At 40.1% G+C, this 22042-nt stretch overlaps 1 protein-coding gene across 1 annotated transcript; it reads right to left on the reverse strand.

Moving 5' to 3' along the window:
- Window positions 1-2122: 2122 nt before the first annotated feature.
- On the reverse strand, window positions 2123-3236 carry LOC147440387 (AP2-like ethylene-responsive transcription factor ANT). Its single transcript, XM_086483296.1, has 4 exons — window positions 3155-3236; window positions 2632-2711; window positions 2354-2487; window positions 2123-2255 (listed from the first exon to the last, which is right to left on the reverse strand). The coding sequence occupies exons 1-4, from the start codon at window positions 3234-3236 to the stop codon at window positions 2123-2125; spliced, it is 429 nt and encodes a 142-aa protein (XP_086339422.1).
- Window positions 3237-22042: the final 18806 nt, after the last annotated feature.

The following is a 22042-nucleotide window of genomic DNA, read 5'->3' on the forward strand; positions in this document are numbered from 1 at the left end:
CTTTGCTTTTGTACTAAAACCTTCAACCCTACTCTTGAAATCTCTCAGAGTCTTGGAGGAGTTTCTCTCTCATATTGCTTGATAACAGAAAGAGTTGAATACTGGGAGTTGTAATCCATTGCCTCTAATGGCACCCTTCTTCTTTCTCTTGACGACTATCAACGTGTATAACACATTACTTACTTGAAATCACTTAATTGAGTAGTTGTCAACAATTGATGCTGTAATTCTAAACATGCAATGATCTGGCCAACTAAACATGCTCAATAGCAAACACCCCTAGAGTTTGGGACTTGATTTATGATGCTAATGGCAACCAGATCAAGGGTTTAAGGTCTTATTCAAAAGCTAACAAGAGTGGCTTCAAACTCATGCATTCAATCAATCCAAAGCAAACTCTTTCACTAAAGCACCAGTATGTGAGTAGGGGCACACATGAGTATACATAACTCATCACAATGAGCAACTAGTGAGAGTAAATGAAAATGCAGCCTAAATGTGATGCAAATGAGGTTGGTTCAATCATAAGGATGAGGAGCAAGATGCCTTGTGATCTAATATGGATAAATGCCCAGGACCTAAGAGATTAGGAGATGCTAATCTCATGCAAGATCTGATATTTAGGGTTGCATTCATAGTAATCGCATGCTAATTACAATCCCAACTACAAAAAAATAAATTGAAGGCAACATATGGGATTCTAAAGAGAACACAAGAAACACGACACAAGAGGGTATAATTCCCCACTCTGATCCACTAGCCCGTGCCCCCTTGCGGTACTTTGTATTAGCTCAAGTTGTGGTTACAATTGCTAATGTGACCATCTCACCGAAACATTAGAGTGCTTGGGTTACCTCAAGCGACGTATGTATAGGCACTCGGTCAACTTGCTTTACAATATAGAGCTCTAACAAGGTGGTGAAACAAGAAGGACAATACCATGGAAGATTAAAAACAACAAACTGTACAACCCACTAAGATGCACCGGTTCCTAAAGTAGACGCCCTTGTAGTACTTCTATTTATAAGCTCGAATTGTGGTTACAAGTGCCTGTGTTAGCCCTCCTGCCAAATCACTCTCTCTCTCTCAAGGTCAAGAATCGTTTTCCAAGGAAAGAACTAAAGAATTAGAGTATGGTCGAGGGCTCTATAGGTCACAAGGAAACAATTTTTGGGGATCGTGAAGTTAGCTCTTGCACAAGGAGGGCTTGATGGTTTGCTTGTCAGACACAGAATGGCAGATGGAAGTGACCTCTACATGATTTGTAACACACAGAGAGATCTAGAAACAGCAATGCGCTAATTAGATGACTCACTTATACGACGTTGGCAGTGAGTACAAAGCCAATTCAATTTCAATTTGAGAGAGAATCCTCAACACGTTCTCTGGTTTTGGTCTATCCATTTTCATTGATCATGCAAACCACGACAATGATCAATCATTCTGTCAGATTGGCCTAGCCATTCTTTCATAGTTTGTGTGAATCATGACCCTCACCCTAATCTATGGATCTCTCTTGCTTGCTTGCTAGCTAACCTGCTTGGTGATGATGAATGGAGGAGGAGATGCTTTGGAGATTGGAATAATGCCCAGATCGAACGAAAGAGTAGAGCTAGATGATACAGAGCTTAAGTAGACAACGCTGCATATTGATGGTAAGTAGGGAAACAAGAGATCAAATTCTGTATGCCCTTGTGAATTCTTTCTCAACCCTCTTTTGCTCCTCCTGCAAGGACTTGTCTAGTTCACGGATATGCAGCCAGTGAGGGCTCAAATGGGGCTGCTTGCAGTCGGTCTAGTTTTCGCTCTAATAGATCATTAATTCGACGGTTTTTTTAGTTTTCTCACATGCTCGATGATCAGGGCATTAAGAAGCAATTCTCTTAATCTATGTCCTCTGTCTGACTCAAGTCAGTATCGTCAAACCAAGAGAAAGTAGTTGCAGAAAATTAACATGGATACCTCAATTTCTAACACTGTTCAAAAGAAAATTAATAACCCGTCACAAGCGATGCAACGGCCAAAGAATCTTAGCATCCATATTAGAAATCAGTTCGACAGGTAAAATAGGCCTCTAGTTCTTGGTTCTGGAAAGAATTTCTTGCTGCAAAAGATGCTCCAATTAACTCATCTGAACTGAGGTAATGAGTGAACCAATATAGCCTCCGTCACCAACTGTACAATTGAGTACTGCATTCTGCCCCAGGGCAACCTCATCCTCATTACTCACAAAGCCAGAACGTTCAGCCCGGCCAACCTCATGCTCATGACTGGCCAGTGCAAATCTGCTTCCTGTCTGTAGACAAGATGAATGTTAACTCATCTGAACTGAGGTAATGATAAACCATAGCCTCCGTCACCAACTGCACAATTGAGTACCGAACGTTTAGCCCGGGCAACCTCATGCTCGTGACTGCCCCCTGGTTGTATTGTGGATCGCAAAGAGATGCTAGCTCTAGCGGGGTCCAGTTCAAATCTGCTCCCTGTCTGTAAACAAGATGAATGTTGATTGGGATTTAAGCCAGGATCATTCTCAGAGCGGGATTTAAGGTACGTCTCCAATGGCGTATCTTTAGTGATCTTGGGAATTGAAGGGCTTGAACGTATCTTGTTCACATCATATCTGCTAACATCGAAGTTTGTCGGTTCATCCGACCCTTTCTGGTGGATTATGGCAATGCCATATTGTTGTGCAGCTTCTTCTTCTGTGTCTGCATTATGACAAAACATTAACGAGGAGCATGTCAGCATTCATTTCTTTGCGTATGTATAGTCATTTTCTGGGATTTTTAAGAAAATCGAGTGGTGCAACTTTCTTTTTCTCAGTGTTACGAGCTCATTAATTAACACAAGAAGTTTTAGGAAAATTCTCACAATAATTCCCACGTTGTGACTTAACATCATGAGTTTTTGTGAGGGAGGCACCGCATACCTAGCTAGGTACGATTGGGGGCAGGGGACCACCAGCCCGGTGGGGGGGGGGGGGGGGGGGGGGTGGTCCCCTGCCCTTAATCGTACCTAGCTAGGTATGTGATGCCTCTCGAGTAGACGCTCATGATGTTATGCATGGTATGAAAAACACTGAAAAAGACTCCGGTTTCCTACATGAGAATATCTCTAAATCTTCTTGTGATTGCAGAATTGAAAGCCTTACCGAAACTTCCCAAGTAGTACTCTTTCTTTCCAAACCTGGCACGGGCTACCCATTTTCCTTTTCCACCTCGCCTGCTCATCATCGTATGCAAGTAAGAGAATTAGCTCTAAAAATCAACAAGTGTTCACATCTACCTACTCAATTTGGTTCATTCGGACAACAACAGTTTATATGATGGGCCTTGGCATTCATGGAGTAATAGGTGAAGAGGTGCACTTGTACCTAAATTGAGTGATGCAATGAGGCCTAGGGCTTGCTCTTATTAGGATTCAAGCAATGCTATAAACATCCTAGGTGTAGATTATGTCCTGTTGACTTGTGTTTACTATGCTTCATATATTCTTATGTTTCTGTTCATGAATTATCCTTTGAATTTGGCTTGCCATGTAAAGAAGCAATCATCTTGAATATATGAAGGCTTCTTTTTTTCATGGTGAAGTGTGAGTAAATGCATGTATCAAAAGTGACTATGACTCTTCCTAGTTTCTACCTTCTTTACAACACAATAATCAAGATACCACTACCATAAGTTGAGTTAAATGCAAACAATGCAAGAGTAATCACAAATAGGAAATTCAAAGTAGTGATGAAGAAAGAGAATTACTCAATGGTTAGCTATAGAGAAAAAACATACAAATCTTCAAAGTATCACGAGCAAGAAACCCCGCTAGTTTTACTATAATGAGCATTAATCAATGCTACCTCTTTACACTAAAGATTTCCCATCAAGCATTGAGTGACCTCATAATAAGTTTTTATGTGAGAGTTTTATATTCATGTTATCTTTAGTGAATGGGGGCTATTTTGTGGTTGTGCTCAATCTTATGTAAGCTAGACATACTTTTTTGGTGATGCATTTCATAGTGTTGCCCACCTGATACGCTACCTTGAGGTGGGACCTTTGTCTCCAAAGTTTCCTAGGGTGAAATTTTATAGTTCTCTATAGTTTTGCTCATCAAATGTGGACAATATATCACTTTAGTGAGTTATCATGTTTTATTAGCAGTAGGTTTTCCATTTGCTACTCAATCTCCCAATAATTTATTTATTTTTGCTGCTAGGCCTGAGATCATCACCAAATTATTCCCCCTTTTGCACTGCACCTTTGACATCGTATTAGAGACACAACATGCTGTTGAGTCACATTGTTGACTATGCAAGCTTAAGGAGATGATTTGCAATTTTCTACTATTTTTTGCTCATTTGAAAATAAGGGTTGATTTTGGATGTAGTAAGATGATTGAAGGGTTTCTTTCATCCACCACTTGACCTAGCATCATCTCATACCCAAGTTCTTTAATACATTAAAGCTGAGTGATTTTGATGTGAACTCGGTCCATGATGGAGAAGTGCGATGAGAGAAAGTTCATGATGAAGCACCCACCCCAATGCAGAGTGTTAAGACTAGTCCCAATTCTACCCAACATAAGTAATAAACCAGTCAAGATACCTACACTTTCATCATTTACCACGAAATTGAATGGCGACAACTTTGGCATTTGGAAATCGACCATGATGGTGGTATTTGACTCTTAAGATCTTGTATTTTTTGTCACAAACAACTTTCTAAAGCTAAGGGATCCTGAAAAACCAATCCATGGGAGCTAGCATGAGAGGATTATGTTGTATATGGTAGAGATTTGGTGAATAGGGTTGCTAGACATCTAAACATACTCTAGTTGAATAGATCCATCTTTTCATTTCTCACAAACATAATAATAGTTGATTCGATCCGTCATCCTTGGTCTTGTCATGAACATAATGGTACTAAATCTCTATATGTTTGGTCTCCGCATGAGGAAGAGGGTTCCTTGCAATTGCTACAAAACACTAGTTGTCAGAGTAGATTGTGGTCCTATGATGTAGCATGCCAATCTTAAGAAGTAGCCTATGTAACCACACTAACACACTTGTAGCATTGCAAGCAGCTCTATACTTTACCTATGTGGATAATAAGGAATGTGTAGGGTATTCAGAAGTAGCCTATGTAACCACACTAACACACATGTAGCATTGCAAGAAGCTCTATACTTTACCTATGTGGATAATAAGCAATGTGTAGGGTATTTTTCAGTACTACATGAAATTTCTCCCGTTGATCCAAAAGAAAAAATGTAACATCTAGTCAACGATCATTTCTCCATCCCAATCTAAAAACTTTATCATGTGCGCAAGATGAATTGGGTACATTCTTCTCCAGTGCCTCAGTGATAGAACTTGAAGCAGGGGTTTCATTGATCTCAAGAATAACATCATCATTGAGATATTCAAGTATAAAATAATCAAAGGTTTTCATAAAAGACTTAGCAAAAAAATCCCCCATTGAAGGAATATGCTTGTGGAAGACGAACTCAAGGCTCAAGTGACAACATCCTTCCTCATTAGATCCTATAGTTGACATCCCTTAAAAAGTCTATTGTAGTTGAGCAGGAACATTCGATTGGACTTGATTCAGTCAAAATTCTCTCTTTGCTTCTTTATCTTGTGGATGTATCCATCACTCCCAAATATCTAAAATATAGTTGGATATTGGTTTATAGTGTAAACTCTCATTGCAATTTCTTGCACCGACAAAGACTTCAAATTTTTTTGATACTCAAGTGTCATAATAATCAATATCTAAATCTCCTAAATGATTTTCTCATATTAAACTGATCATTTAATGTGGGGAAGTGCCAAGGGAGAAAAAGCTAGAATATTGGTTAAGCTAGCAGACCGGCCACAGTAGGGATCCAAAGGAGGGAAAATAGGGATCCAAAGGGGGGGCCATCTGCAAAAGATCCATGTGAAACAATGGGCCAAAAAGACCCTAAGGTTCAGCCCATTAAGACTTCCAAAATGCTAAGGTTCCAAAATTCAAAGGTTGAGTCCAAAGGTCAACCCTAGGAAAATTGGATGCTTTGTGTGTGCCCTAAAAGTCCTTGCACATCCCTACATGGGAGGGGGCGAGCCCCAAAGGTAGGGGATGAGAGAGAAAGCCACACACACACACACACAGGCTCCCTTTACACAAAGGGAATGAGGGACACATGTCAGCTCCCTAGGCCAGATGCCCACAAGGTGTGCCCAATTCCTATTGGAAGACCCTTGAAGTGGACCAATGAGAATTAAGCTAGAGTAAATGTAGTTTAATTAATTTAAAAACATTTAATAAAAGAAACCAATGAGAAATAAGTCTCCTAGAAGACTATTGGGTAGTCTCCCAAAGGGTCCAATGAGCATTCAGGAGCCCCATGGCTTGCCTGATTCCTATTGGCCAGGAGGCAAAGGGGTCCAATGAGAGTTTAGTTTAATTATTTAATTACCTAAAGCTCTCACAAAAGGGGAAAGGGGGACACATGTCAGAAGGCTATCACTTATGCTGCTTAATTCCTATTGGCTTGACCTGGGGAGGTCCAATGAGGCAAAAGCCAGACCTAATTAGCAGCTAGGGCTCGCCCAAGAGAGAGAGGGGGTTGATTTTTGCTTGGCATTGACACACACACACTCACACTTGACCATGTGTGAAGGAAGAATACTCTATCTCCTCCCAAGCTTTAATGGAGAGCTCATCACCTACTCCAAGCTTGTGAGATAGAAGCCTACATCAACACTCTCTTGGCATGTGGATGCAAATCCAACCAAGAGCCAAGCTTCAATGCATGCTCATCTCCTCTACCAAGCTAATTACTAAGCTAAGCTATGCTAATATGAGTGATTATGTGAGGAGATGTACATCTTTCTCGTAAGATACTCCTTTTTCCTCTCAATCTACTCTCATACCCTGCTAGCTCTCACCATCTTCGAAGGTGTGTGAGGTCTTGGGTATGAGAACGGGGATAATTCAAGTTGTGTTTGATTAAGTGTTTTGCTTGGTGTATGAAGCTTCCATCTTCATTGCACTAGCTAGTCTTGAAGGAACACAAAGAATTGTATTGTACAATGTCTCTCTTGATGGGAGAAACCATAATACAAAGCCTTTTGGAGGGGGGACCGGCTCCATGCAAATCCGGTCCTCAACTGTTGTCAATAGCTTAATTTCTCTCTCTTTTGAAAGTATTGTCGATGCTATCTAACTAGGTGTTATGCTTTTTGTTGCTCTCTCCACCCAAGCACTCTTGTAATTCTCATTAGGAATCTATTCTAATGAAATGCCCTCTATGTTCATGCTAATTTCCGCTACACATAATATTTTAGGCCATTAAATGTTACATTGGTATCAGAGCTCAAGGTTTCTCTTTTCTTGCTCAAGAAGGGAGGTCCTCAAGCTAGCTACAAATGGTTGGTATTATTAATTGCCTGTGAGTAAGTAGAATAGGGATTTTTCAGCCTTGCAGTGCGCCTGCCTTTGTGCAGTTAACGGGGCATCACCGTCGAGAGCTATGGTCTTAATAGTGGAGTCCTACGGGGCTTGCCTACGGCTTAACCACTATTGAGCTATTAGAAGCTTGACAGGAGCCGGTGTTGTTTTGGTGTCGAAAGACCCTCTCTTCTATTCCTTGCAATTAATGGTATTCGAGCCGCGGGTACAGTAGCTTGAGTGCTTTTTCTAAAGGGGTAAAGAGGAGTAGCAACTAGGGCTTGAAGTGCCAAAGTACACCTAAAAAGTTTACACCTAAAAGTTGTTAGAATGGCTGATAATAGTAAAGAGAGTGAAATTAATGTTGATAACTTTGATTTTGCTCATGAGCAAGCTACTAATGATGCTTCAATGCTTGTTAACTATCTTGTTTCTAGGCTTCAACAAGCCATGGGCAATCCATCTCTCCAAAGTTAAGTGCAACGGCAGCTCCGTGCTCACGGGATTCTCCAAGCTCATCACCATGACGAGAGAACACCTAGGAAGCCTCCTTGTGAGACTACCAAAAGAGGTCTCTCTCCGATTCGGGAAGAAGAAGAGAATCCATATGAAGGGCTCAAGAACTTACTTCTTGATGATGCATCTCCTTCCCAAAGGAGAACTCAAGAGCCTCCACCGAAGGAACGAGAAAGAAGCGAGTCTCCCGCCACCTCGGCGGAGATGGCTCCAGGAAGACGGCGGGCTAAACGCTCTCCATCACCACCAAAGCGGAGAAGACCATCACACTCTTCTCCACGCCATAATTCAAAGAGAAATGATAAAAAGCAAGAGAAGAAAAAGGCGAGAAAGAGGACACCCTCTTCTCCATCTTCTTCATCCTCTTCCTCTTATGAAAGCTATGGTGAAGACGACAAAGATCAAGACAAGAAAAAGGCGAGAAAGAGGTCACCCTCTTCTCCACCTTCTTCAAATTCTTCATCTTCTGAAGAAAGTGATGGTGCAACTTTTGAACCATCAAAAAGAAGAGGCCATAGGAAATCCTATGCCGCATGGAAGAGGTCGTCCAAGCTGAAGAAATTCAAAGAGGGAGGGAAGAGCATCTCTTTCCTTACCTATGATGGCACCTTCGGTGCTACAGACAACGTTTTGGCCTTTATCCAGCAATTCGATGCGGCGTTTGGAGATGAGGGCTTCACGGAGTCCTCTAAGCTACGCCATGTAGCTATGCACTTTCAAAAGTCCGCCAGACAATGGTGGTCTAGCCTACGAGCCAACGGTGAAGCTCCACGAACATGGAAGGCTTTAAGAGCTTCCATTATGAAGCAGTTTTTGGCCACCGATTCCAAAGACAAAGTACTCACCGAATGGCGAAGCTTAAAGCTCTCTCCCAATGAATCCATCCACAAATATGTAGACAAGTTTTGGGACCTACAACTCAAAGCCACTGTCTTCAAAAAGTTGGATTTTGGAGAGCAAAAGCAACAATTTTGTGCGGGCTTAACCGAAGAAATGGCGGAGTATGTCAACTCCCAAAGGCCACGTACCATATCGGCGGTAATACACCATACTATGGTGGCCTCGCAAATCAATTTCCAAACGGGGGGTAAAAGAAATAATAAGCCCCCAGAAAACAAGGGTTCCAATGAGCCTAAGGGGAAGGACAATGTCCAAAAGTCTCCTAAGGGCAATTCCAACAAAGCTAAAGAGAAGGGAGTTTACAAAGGAAAGAATAAACTCTCTCCTGAAGAGCTTGAGCGTTATCGTAAAGATAACCGGTGTTTCAAGTGCGGCGAACAAGGGCATGCGTTTGTCCCCAAAAGAACAACCGCCAAGATCCTCCTAGAGCTTCTTTGGTTGAAATCCAAGAGGAGGAGATTCACCAAACTCACCACAAAGGATCTCCTCTATGCCATGCTTGGGGAAAGGTAAGAGAACATGATGCTTTTATTCTCTTTGACCCTGGTTCTACTCACAATTTCATATCTATGGAGTTAGCCACCAAGCTAGGCATACAATCCTACGAGATGGGAGATATCCTACCCGCAGACAGTGCCTTCAAGGGGCAAGAAGCTTCAGTCACTCCCTTAATCGGGAAATTGAGGCTTCATGTCCAAGGCTATGTGGACAAAGAGGACTTCTTTATCTCTCCTCTCAAGCATGAGGATGTAATCCTAGGGGCACCATGGTTTGACCGCCTGGCTGCCGATGTTAAATTTCCTGAAAGGAGAATCTCCTTTAAGTTCAGGGAAAAGGACATGTATATAGATGCTAAGGAGATGGGTAACACCATCCCCATTGTACATACACCAGCTTTCAACAAGTCAATAAAGAGCTCTATTTCCGTGTACATGATTTTTGTTAAAGATTCTCAAAATGAACCTAATGCTTTAGCAAAAGAAAATAAAAGCAACCAAAAGGAATTAGAGTTATCCAATTTTCTCAAGGGGTTTCAAGATGTTTTTATTGACGACATCCCTTGTGAGCTACCTCCTAAACGAGGTAATGACGACCATGCAATTGAACTTCTTCCAGGAAGTTCACCGCCTAACAAACCTCCTTATAGAGTTTCTCAAGCTCAACAAGAGGAGATTATGCGGCAAGTGCATGAGTTAGTTGAGAAGGGCATGGTTAGGCCTAGCTCATCTCCATTTTGCTCACCTGTGCTATTAGTGCAAAAGAAAGACGGCACATATCGTATGTGTGTCGACTATAGAGCACTAAATAGGATCACTATCAAGAATAGGTTTCCCGTTCCACGGGTAGAAGACCTATTTGATAAGCTACAAGGATCGACCTACTTCAGTAGGATTGACCTAAAAAGTGGCTATCATCAAATAAGGATAGTTGATCAAGACATTGTAAAGACCGCATTTCGTACTACATTTGGTCTTTACGAATACATTGTCATGCCTTTTGGCTTGACCAATGCACCAGCCACATTCAACCGCTTGATGGAGAAGCTGTTCAGGCCTCATCGAACCTTCACTGGAGTGTTCTTTGATGATATTATCATCTACTCTAATTCATTGGAGGAACACAAGCAACACCTCCAGGTAATATTTCAAGTTTTAAGAGAGAATAAACTTTATGTTAATCGAAAGAAAAGTGAATTTTTCTTGCAAGAGATTCACTATTTAGGTCACATTATCTCTCAAGATGGAATCCAAATGAATCCATCCAAGTTAGAGGTAATAAAAGGATGGCCTAAACCAAGGAATCTTCATGAACTAAGAAGCTTTATAGGTATGTGTGCATACTATAGACGCTTCATAGAAAAGTTCTCACGAATTGCGGGACCATTACATGACCTAACAAAGAAAAATGTTAGGTATACGTGGTCTGCTAAGGAGAACAATGCTTTCGAAAAGCTTAAAGAAAAGCTTATCTCTCAACCTGTGCTTACACTACCGGATCTCTCAAAACCATTTGAGGTCCAATGTGATGCTTGTGGTGATTGCCTTGGGGCTGTTCTGCTCCAAGAAGGGCACGCCATAGGCTATGAGAGTCGAAGGCTCGACCCTGTTGAGCAAGCTCTAGGCATATACGAAAAAGAACTCCTTGCAGTTCTACATGCCTTAGACTCATGGAAGCACTATTTATTGGGGACTCCTTTCATTCTGCGAACGGATCACCAAAGTCTTAAGTACTTCATGACGCAGACCAAGCTTTCCGACAAACAAATGAGGTGGGCAAATTTCCTTTCGCAATTTCATTTTCATATTGCTCACATTGCTGGCAAGCATAATCAAGTAGCCGATGCACTCTCAAGACGACCGAGAGTGAATGCGGTTTCCATAGCAACTCACAATGATCTATCTTCAATGATAGATGAGTATGCTATTGATCCCGATTTTAGAGATGTGATTTCAGCCCTTGCATTACGGAAGAAAGAAGAACCATTTACTTTACAAGATGGTTATCTTCTCTATGGCAATATACTATGCGTTACTAACTCACTACGTGAGAAAGTAATGTATGAATCTCATGCTCCCCCATATGCGGGGCATAGAGGGATTCAGTCTACCCTAAAGGGAATTGAAACATATTTCTATTGGCCTACCATGAAAGTGAACATACACGAGTATGTTTCCAAATGTGTGGTATGTCAAAAGACAAAATTTGATAGAGGGAAGCAACTTGGATTACTTCAACCCTTGCCAATCCCTAATTCACCTTGGAAGAGCATATCCATGGATTTTATCTTTGGATTACCTAAGTCTATCCATGGGAATACGGGAATATGGACGATAGTAGACAGGTTCAATAAACAAGCTCATTTTATACCTGTCAAAAAGACTATCAAAGCCCATCAAATGGCAACCCTCTTCATTTCACAAATTTTCAAGTACCATGGCTTGCCAATGTCCATAGTGTCGGACAGAGATCCTAGAATGACCAGTAATTTCTGGAAGGGTCTCTTTGAGAATTTAGGAACAAGGCTAAACTTCTCTTCGGCCTATCATCCACAAACTGATGGCCAAAGTGAAATAGCTAACCTAACCATTCTTGATCTACTAAAAGCCTATGTAACGGAAGTAGATCAAAGATCCCAATGGGAGAAGTACTTACCCTTAGTAGAGTATGCTTACAATAACACTGTACATACTTCCACAGGAAAAGCACCTTTCGAGGTAATTGAGGGAAGATCAAAAAGTCCCTTGCTACTTAAGGTACATGGGAAGATCTTCGCTGCAGATGAGTATAGCCGAGACCTACAAGAATCTTTCCAAAAGATTAAGGATGCTATCTCTATCTCACAGCAAAGGCAAAAGGCTGCTGCTGACAAGCACAGAAGAGCCCAAGCCTTTAAAGAAAACGATTGGGTCTTGTTAAAGTTTCCCAAGGCTCGATTAAGGCACACGACGGGCAAGAATCCTACGGGCCACCAAAAGTACTATGCTAAACTAGCAAAAAGGTATTATGGTCCTTTCTAGATTCTTAGGCCAATCAATGAGATGGCCTATCAACTTAAGTTGCCCAATCATTGGCTCATACACAATGCTTTTCATGTGAGCCTATTAAAGCCTTACAAAGGAGAGCCACCTCAAGAACCAACTATTGAAGACCCACCGGAGATCGAGGACCACGAGGAGGTGCTGCAGTCCGAGTCCATTCTCCGACATGAAGACAAGGTATTAAGAGGCGGTAAGACTATCCGACGATATCTTATTAAGTTTAAGAATTATCCTTTTGAAGATGCTAGATGGATGCAAGGCATACAATTAAAGGATAACCTAAACCTTGTCAATGCTTACAATGCTTCCCAAGAGTAAGCAAATGTATAAAATGTTAAAAATGAACAAAATTTTTGTCTTATAAGACTCTCTTTTTCTTTATTTGTGCACAAAAATGAAGTAGTATGCATGCTTAGATCAAGTTTGCGGAGACGACGTCTCCCGAACACCAAGTAGAGCTTGTCACTCTACTATGGAAGACTGATAGGACTAATGTGCAGACATGCTTGCGGCAGCCTCAGGCTCTCAAGCACCAAATGGACTAGTCATCCATTATGGAATGATGTCGTAGAATAACATAGGGATCCTCTACCCGCTAAAAAAAAAAGGACTCATGCATATGCTTTATCTTCTCTACACCATAGTCGAGGACGACTATGATTTCAAGAGAGAGGTAATGTCATAATAATCAATATCTAAATCTCCTAAATGATTTTCTCATATTAAACTGATCATTTAATGTGGGGAAGTGCCAAGGGAGAAAAAGCTAGAATATTGGTTAAGCTAGCAGACCGGCCACAGTAGGGATCCAAAGGGGGGGCCATCTGCAAAAGATCCATGTGAAACAATGGGCCAAAAAGACCCTAAGGTTCAGCCCATTAAGACTTCCAAAATGCTAAGGTTCCAAAATTCAAAGGTTGAGTCCAAAGGTCAACCCTAGGGAAAATTGGATGCTTTGTGTGTGCCCTAAAAGTCCTTGCACATCCCTACATGGGAGGGGGCGAGCCCCAAAGGTAGGGGATGAGAGAGAAAGCCACACACACACACACAGGCTCCCTTTACACAAAGGGAATGAGGGACACATGTCAGCTCCCTAGGCCAGATGCCCACAAGGTGTGCCCAATTCCTATTGGAAGACCCTTGAAGTGGACCAATGAGAATTAAGCTAGAGTAAATGTAGTTTAATTAATTTAAAAACATTTAATAAAAGAAACCAATGAGAAATAAGTCTCCTAGAAGACTATTGGGCAGTCTCCCAAAGGGTCCAATGAGCATTCAGGAGCCCCATGGCTTGCCTGATTCCTATTGGCCAGGAGGCAAAGGGGTCCAATGAGAGTTTAGTTTAATTATTTAATTACCTAAAGCTCTCACAAAAGGGGAAAGGGGGACACATGTCAGAAGGCTATCACTTATGCTGCTTAATTCCTATTGGCTTGACCTGGGGAGGTCCAATGAGGCAAAAGCCAAACCTAATTAGCAGCTAGGGCTCGCCCAAGAGAGAGAGGGGGTTGATTTTTGCTTGGCATTGACACACACACACTCACACTTGACCATGTGTGAAGGAAGAATACTCTATCTCCTCCCAAGCTTGAATGGAGAGCTCATCACCTACTCCAAGCTTGTGAGATAGAAGCCTACATCAACACTCTCTTGGCATGTGGATGCAAATCCAACCAAGAGCCAAGCTTCAATGCATGCTCATCTCCTCTACCAAGCTAATTACTAAGATAAGCTATGCTAATATGAGTGATTATGTGAGGAGATGTACATCTTTCTCGTAAGATACTCCTTTTTCCTCTCAATCTACTCTCATACCCTGCTAGCTCTCACCATCTTCGAAGGTGTGTGAGGTCTTGGGTATGAGAACGGGGATAATTCAAGTTGTGTTTGATTAAGTGTTTTGCTTGGTGTATGAAGCTTCCATCTTCATTGCACTAGCTAGTCTTGAAGGAACACAAAGAATTGTATTGTACAATGTCTCTCTTGATGGGAGAAACCATAATACAAAGCCTTTTGGAGGGGGGACCGGCTCCATGAAAATCCGGTCCTCAACTGTTGTCAATAGCTTAATTTCTCTCTCTTTTGAAAGTATTGTCGATGCTATCTAACTAGGTGTTATGCTTTTTGTTGCTCTCTCCACCCAAGCACTCTTGTAATTCTCATTAGGAATCTATTCTAATGAAATGCCCTCTATGTTCATGCTAATTTCCGCTACACATAAGATTTTAGTCCATTAAATGTTACACAAGCATAGTTTGCACCATCTCAACCATTGTCATATTCCTCCTATCTATACCCCCTTTTATGAGGGAGATTTTGTATTTGCAATCCCCCTCTTGATGCCATGGTCCGCAACAAACTAGATGAACTCTTTAAAGGTAAATTCACACTCTTTCTCTGATTGAATTATCTTCAATGCTTTATAGTCTTCTTCTCCACAAGCTCACACCAACTCTTTAAAATATTAATTGCACGCCTCTAACTTGTGCGACAAAAATATACCCACGTCAAGCGACTAAGATCATTTACCAACAACATGAAGTAAAGAGCTTCCCACCAAGGAGGGTGTTTGCATAGGTGCTCAAAGGTTGTTGTGAACCAACTCCAAAACCATAGAAGCTCAAAGCATAGAGTGATTCTAAATAGCCTCTTTATGTTGCTTCCCATAAGTACTAGTATTTTTTTCATGCTTACTCCCAACAACTAGTAAGCCTCCAATTATTTGTTCACAAAACGAATTTAAAATTTCAAACATGTAATGTAATGAATCACCTATCAAAGTGTAGGCTAGTCACTAAAGAATAGCATGGAGCCTATGAAGACGATTCTCCATGGTGCCCCCTCTGACCACCTTGTTGGAGTCTTCATATAGAATAATGGACCTCCATCTCTAGCTTGCATCCATTGTGCATAAAGATAAGTCAAAAACTACACTTTGGAGTATAAATAACCTCAGAGGTTTGCATACAACCTCCACATCCAGAATAAATTTTATGCATCTCCCTTCTTGAATAGGAATTAGCCTACTTGGGGCAAAAGAGTGATGACACAAAAATGCATAAGGAAATCATTATGGACTCCAAAATATTTTTATGGAACCAAGATGGAATTCAATTATTTCACAATACCTCCAAAAGTGAGTTTGAGGTTGGCGAACATAGATTACAAAAAAGGCTAGTGGGTTGGTTTGAGTTGCAAGTCACCAAGCTAATAGAGGCTCATCTTCAAATTCAACGGATTCCAAAGGTAATCATCTTTGAGGAGACAATTTTTTTTGAAGAAGCATAAGCATAAAGAAAATTCTTGTTCTCATGTTGCTTGGAAAAGAGCTTACCACTTGAAGAAGCTCAAAGAAAAGGAAAAATCATTACCTTTCCCTCCTATGATGGATCTTTTTACAATACAGATAGGTTTTTAGTCTCATCCCACAATTAGATGTTGATATTGATGGTGAAAAATTTATGGAATCTTCAGAGCTTTGCCATGTTTCTATATATATCTAGAATATAGCTCTCTAAGGGAGGATAATTTTTAAATACAAGGGCAAAAACCTAGAATGTAGAATTAATATTATGAAGCGATTTCTTTCAAGTGAGGCCAAGGATGATGTTCTTACTACATGAAGAAGCTTCAAACAAGGTAGAAAGTGCATTTTTGCTCGGATGGTCATCATTGTAACAATCCTTGTACAAAGCTCTTGCCGTTGTCGACACCATGTCTATGAGAGAAGCCCTTGGTAGAGAGTCCTGCCTTGTGCTTATTCAAAGAACCATCAAATTTGTACTTGGTATAATTGTTGACCCATTAGACACCAAACACCTTTTGTTTGGTACGCAAAAGTGACAACTCCCACGTATTGATCTTCTTGATGTAGTCGACGTCCTTCTACATGGAAAACTTTCACTTTGGTTGTGAAACCCTCTCCTTAATTGTCAAAGGATCTTTTTCCTTGACCATTGTTGACCCTAGTCTAAATCACTCAATCCTCAAAGACAATCTTAGAGGTCTCACCTCTGGCAACATAGAAAATGATTATTGATTTTGATTGCTATAAATATAGCGAAGCCCAAAGATCTTGCTTCATATTTGGCTTGGTGATTCTTTGCATGAATGAGCTAAAAACTAGGCAAGAGACTAAGTACATCAAATTGGTTGTTAAGTACCTAAACAAGAGAACCGACCTGTTTCAAGGAACTTCTAGCATCTACTATATCTGAGGAGTCAGATTGTGATAGCTTCTAGTTGGGATCCTATGAGATGAGATAGGCTTACATTCACTCATACCAAATAGTTTCAGCATATCTTGGACATAGCATTGATGAGAGAGAAAGAATTCCTATTGGTATTTTATATCTCCAATCGTGGAGAGTAGTGAAGCAAGAGGACATCTATCATCTCAAACTCCTTAGCCAAGATCTCCGTATTACTCTTGATGTGCTCAACATGGTTAGCTCTAATAACAAGATCTTCCACATAGAGGGTAAGGAGAGTCATCAATCCTCCGTCACAATGTTTGAAGAAGCATAAGCACAAAGAAAATCATTGTTGTCATGTTGCTTGGAAGAGCTTACCACTTGAAAAAGATTTTTTAAAAAAAGGAAAGAGCATAACCTTTCTCTCCTATGATGGGAATTTTTTCAATAAATATAAGGTTTTTACTCTAATCCTTCAATTTGATGCTAATATTGGTGATGAGAAATTTATGGAATCTTCAAAGCTTTTCCATGTTTCTATATACCTCTGGAATATAGCTCTATTATGGTGGATAATTATTAAATCCAAGGAAGAGACTCCAAAAACCTTAAAAGAATGTAGAATTTATATTATGAATTGATTCTTTCAAGCGAGGTCAAGGATGATGTTCTTCCTACATGAAGAAGCCTCAAACAAGGTAGCAAGTGCAATAACTTTTTAAAAGGTCATCATTCCTACAAACCTTGTGCAAATATCTTGTTATAGTCCACACCATGTCTATGAAAGAAGCCCTTGGTAGTGAGTCATGCCTTGTGCTTATTTAAAGAACCATAAGAATTTGTACTTGGTCTTGTAGACCCGTTCAAAACCAGTCACCTTTTGTTTGATAGGCAGAGGAGCCAACTCCCAAGTATTGATCTTGTTGATGTGCCAAGCTCTTTCTACATGACCAAATTTTAATTTTGTTGTAAAAGCGCCTCCCAAATTGTCAAAGGATATTTTTCCTTGGTCCCATCTCTCATACTAATTTGACATTGTTGAGAACATTGTGTTGTATAAGGAGCATGCCAATCTAGTGTAAATCTAAAGATACTACCTTGCTTGCAAAGTCTCGAATAGCCCATTCAATGATTTGTTAGACTTGTCACATCTAGAAGAGGAAGTTATTGGTACACTTTGATCTACCTTTGCACTAAGGTGATGTGCACAACATGAAATGGATGAATTCTTCTCCAGTGCCTCAGGGATAGGAGCTGAAGGAGGGGTTTCATTGATCTCAAGAATAACATCATCATTGAGATCTTCAAGTAAAAAATATCAAAGGTTTTCATGAAAGACTTAGCAGAAAAATCCCCCACTGAAGGAATATGCTTGTGGAAGACAAAATCAAGGCTCAAGTTGACAACATCGTTTCTCATTAGATCCTATAGTTGATAGTAGCTGAGCAGGAACTTGTTACTTCAATGACTTGTTACACTTCTCACAGCTAGAAGAGGGAGTTATTGGTATACTCTGACCTACCTTTGCACTAAGGTCATGTGCACAACATGAAATGGGTGCATTCTTCTCCAGTTCCTCAGGGATAGGAACTGAAGTAGGGGTTTCATTGATCTCAAGAATAACATCATCATTGAGATCTTCAAGTAAAAAAAATCAAAGGTTTTCATGAAAGACTTAGCAGAAAAATCCCCCACTGAAGGAATATTCTTGTAGAAGACGAAATCAAGGCTCAAGTTGACAACATCCTTCCTCATTAGATCCTATACTTGATATCCCTTAAAAAGTCTATTGTAGCTTAGAAGGAACATTTGATTGGACTAGATTCAGTCAAAATTTACCCTTTGCTTCTTCATCTTGTGGATGTATGCATCACTCCCAAATATCTAAAATAGAGTTGGAGCTTGGTTTATAGTGTAAACTCTCATCGCAATTTCCTACACCCACAAAGACTTCAAATTTTTTATATGCTCTAGCATAGTTTGAACCATCTCAACCATTGTCATATTCCTCCTATCTAAACCCCCATTCTATAAGGGAGATTTTGTATTTGCAATCTCCCGCTTGATGCTATGGTCCGCAACAAACTAGATGTACTCTTTAAGGGTAAATTGACACTCTTTCTTTGATTGAATTATCTTCAATGCTTCATCGGTCTTCTTCTCCACAAGATCACACCAACTCTTTGAAAGATTAATTGTGTGCCTCTGGCCTTTGCTACAGAAATATACCGAAGTCAAGCGACTAAGATCATTTACCAACAACATGAAGTAAAGAGCTTCCCACCAAGGATTGTGTTTGCATAGGTCCTCAAAGGTTGTTGTGAACCAACTCCAAAACCATAGCAGCTCAAAGCATAGAGTGATTCTAAATAGCCTCTCTATGTTGCTTGCCATAAATACTAGTATTTTTCATGCTTACTTCCAACTTCTGGTAAGCCTCCAATTATTTGTTCAAAAAAGGAATTTAAATTGTCGAACATGTAATGTAATGAATCACCTCTCAAAGTGTAGGCTAGTCACTAAAGAATGAGCATGGAGCCTATGGAGACCATTATCCATGGTGCCCCCTCTGATCTCCTTGTTGCAGTCTTGATCTAGAATAATGAACCTCCATGCCTAGCTTGCATTCCTTATGCATAAACATAAGTCAAAAACCACACTTAGGAGAATAAATAACCTCAGAGGTTTGCATACAACCTCTGCAAAAAAGGCTAGTGGGTTGGTTTGAGTTGCAAGTCACCAAGCTAATAGAGGCTCATCTTCAAATTCAACGGATTCCAAAGGTAATCATCTTTGAGGAGACAATTTTTTTTGAAGAAGCATAAGCATAAAGAAAATTATTGTTCTCATGTTGCTTGGAAAAGAGCTTACCACTTGAAGAAGCTCAAAGAAAAGGAAAAAGCATTACCTTTCCCTCCTATGATGGAACTTTTTACAATACAGATAGGTATTGATCTTCTTGATGTAGTCAACGTCCTTCTACATGGAAAACTTTCACTTTGGTTGTGAAAACCTCTCCTTAATTGTCAAAGGATCTTTTCCCTTGACCATTGTTGACCCTAGTCTAAATCACTCAATCCTCAAAGAATAGTCTTGGAGGTCTCACCTCTGGCAACATAGAAAATGATTATTGATTTTGACTGCTTTAAATATAGCAAAGCCGAAAGATCTTGCTTCATATTTGGCTTGGTGGTTCTTTGCATGAATGAGCTAAAAACTCTAGTCGAGAGACTAAGTACATCAAATTGGCTGTTAAGTACCTAAATAAGAGAACCAACCAATTTCTAAGAACTTCTAGCATCTACTACATCTGAGGAGTCAGATTGTGATAGCTTCTAGTTGGGATCCTCTGAGATGAGATAGGCTTACACTCACTCATACCAAATAGTTTCAACATATCTTGGACATAGCATTGATGAGAGAGAAAGAATCCCCGTTTGTATTTTACATCTCCAATCCTGGAGAGTAGTGAAGCAAGAGGAAATCTATCATCTCAAACTCCTTAGCCAAGATCTCCATATTACTCTTGATGTGCTCAACATGGTTAGCTCTAATAACAAGATCTTCCACATAGAGGATAAGGAGAGTCATCAATCCGCCGTCACAATGTTTGAAGAATCATAAGCACAAAGAAAATCATTGTTGTCATGTTGCTTGGAAAAGAGCTTACCACTTGAAAAAGCTCAAAAAAAAATGAAAGAGCATAACCTTTCTCTCCTATGATGGAAATGTTTTCAATACATATAAGGTTTTTACTTTAATCCTTCAATTTGATGCTAATATTGATGAGAAATTTATGGAATCTTCAAAGCTTTTTCATGTTTCTATGTACCTCTGGAATATAGCTCTACAATGATGGATACTTATTAATTCCAAGGAAGAGGATCCAAAAAGCTTGAAAGAATGTAGAATTGATATTATGAATTGATTCTTTCAAGCAAGGTCAAGGATGATGTTGTTCCTACATGAAGAAGCCTCAAACAAGGTAGCAAGTGCAATAACTTTTTGAATGGTCATCATTCTTACAATCCTTGTGCAAATATCTTGTTGTAGTCCACACCATGTCTATGAAAGAAGACCTTGGTGGTAGTGAGTCATGCCTTGTGCTTATTTATAGAACGATGTGAATTTGTACTTGGTCTTGTAGACCCGTTCAAAACCAGTCACCTTTTGTTTGATAGGCAGAGGAGCCAACTCCCAATTATGGGTCTTCTTGATCTGTCAAGCTCTTTCTACATGACCAACTTTTAGTTTGTTTTGAAAGTGCCTCCTGAATTGTCAAAGGATATTTTTCCTTGGTCCCATCTCTCATATTAACTTGACATTGTTGCGAACTTTGTGTTGTATCAGGAGCATGGCAATCTAGTGTAAATCTAAAGATAGTACCTTGCAAAGTCTCCAATAGCCACTTCAATGACTTGTTACAGTTCTCACAACTAGAAGAGGGAGTTATTGGTATACTCTGATCTACCTTTGCACTAAGGTCATGTGCACAACATGAAATGGATGCAATCTTCTCCAGTGCCTCAGGGATAGAAAGTGAAGGAGGGGTTTCATTGATCTCAAGAATAACATCATCATTGAGATCTTCAAGAAAAAAAAATCAAAGGTTTTTATGAAAGACTTAGCAGAAAAATCCTCCACTGGAGGAATATGCTTGTAGAAGACGAAATCAAGGCTCAAGTTGACAACATCTTTCGTCATTAGATCCTATAGTTGATAACCCTTAAAAAGTCTATTGTAGCTGAGAAGGAACATTCGATTGGACTTGATTTAGTCAAAATTCACCCTTTGCTTCTTCATCTTGTGGATGTATGCATCACTCCCAAATATCTAAAATAGAGTTGGAGATTTCCTGCACCCACAAAGACTTCAAATTTTTTATATGCTCGAGCATAGTTTACACCATCTCAACCATTGTCATATTCCTCCTATCTGCACGTGTATTCTATAAGGGAGATTTTGTATTTGCAATCTCCCGCTTGATGCCATGGTTCGCAACAAACTAGGATGAACTCTTTAAGGGAAAATTCAAATTCTTTCTCCGATTGAATTATCTTCAATGCTTTATTGATCTTATTCTCCATAAGATCACACCAACTCTTTGAAAGATTAAGTGTGCACCTCTGGCCTGTGTCCTAGAAATATACCCAAGTCAAGCGACTAAGATCATTTACCAACAACATGAAGTAAAGAGCTTCCCACCAAGGATGGCGTTTTCATAGGTCCTCAAAGATTGATGTGAACCAACTCCAAAACCATAGCAGCTCAAAGCATAGAGTGATTCTAAATAGGCTCTTTATGTTGCTTCCCATAAATACTAGTATTTTTTTCATGCCTACTTCCAACATCTAGTAAGCCTTCAATTATTTGTTCACAAAAGAATTTAAATTGTCAAACATGTAATGTAATGAATCACCTCTCAAAGTGTAGGCTAGTCACTAAAGAACGAGCATGGAGC

Source organism: Adiantum capillus-veneris, chromosome 15 (assembly GCF_014529385.1).
Source record: "Adiantum capillus-veneris isolate H3 chromosome 15, ASM1452938v2, whole genome shotgun sequence".
In the NCBI taxonomy this organism is placed as follows: Eukaryota; Viridiplantae; Streptophyta; class Polypodiopsida; order Polypodiales; family Pteridaceae; genus Adiantum; species Adiantum capillus-veneris.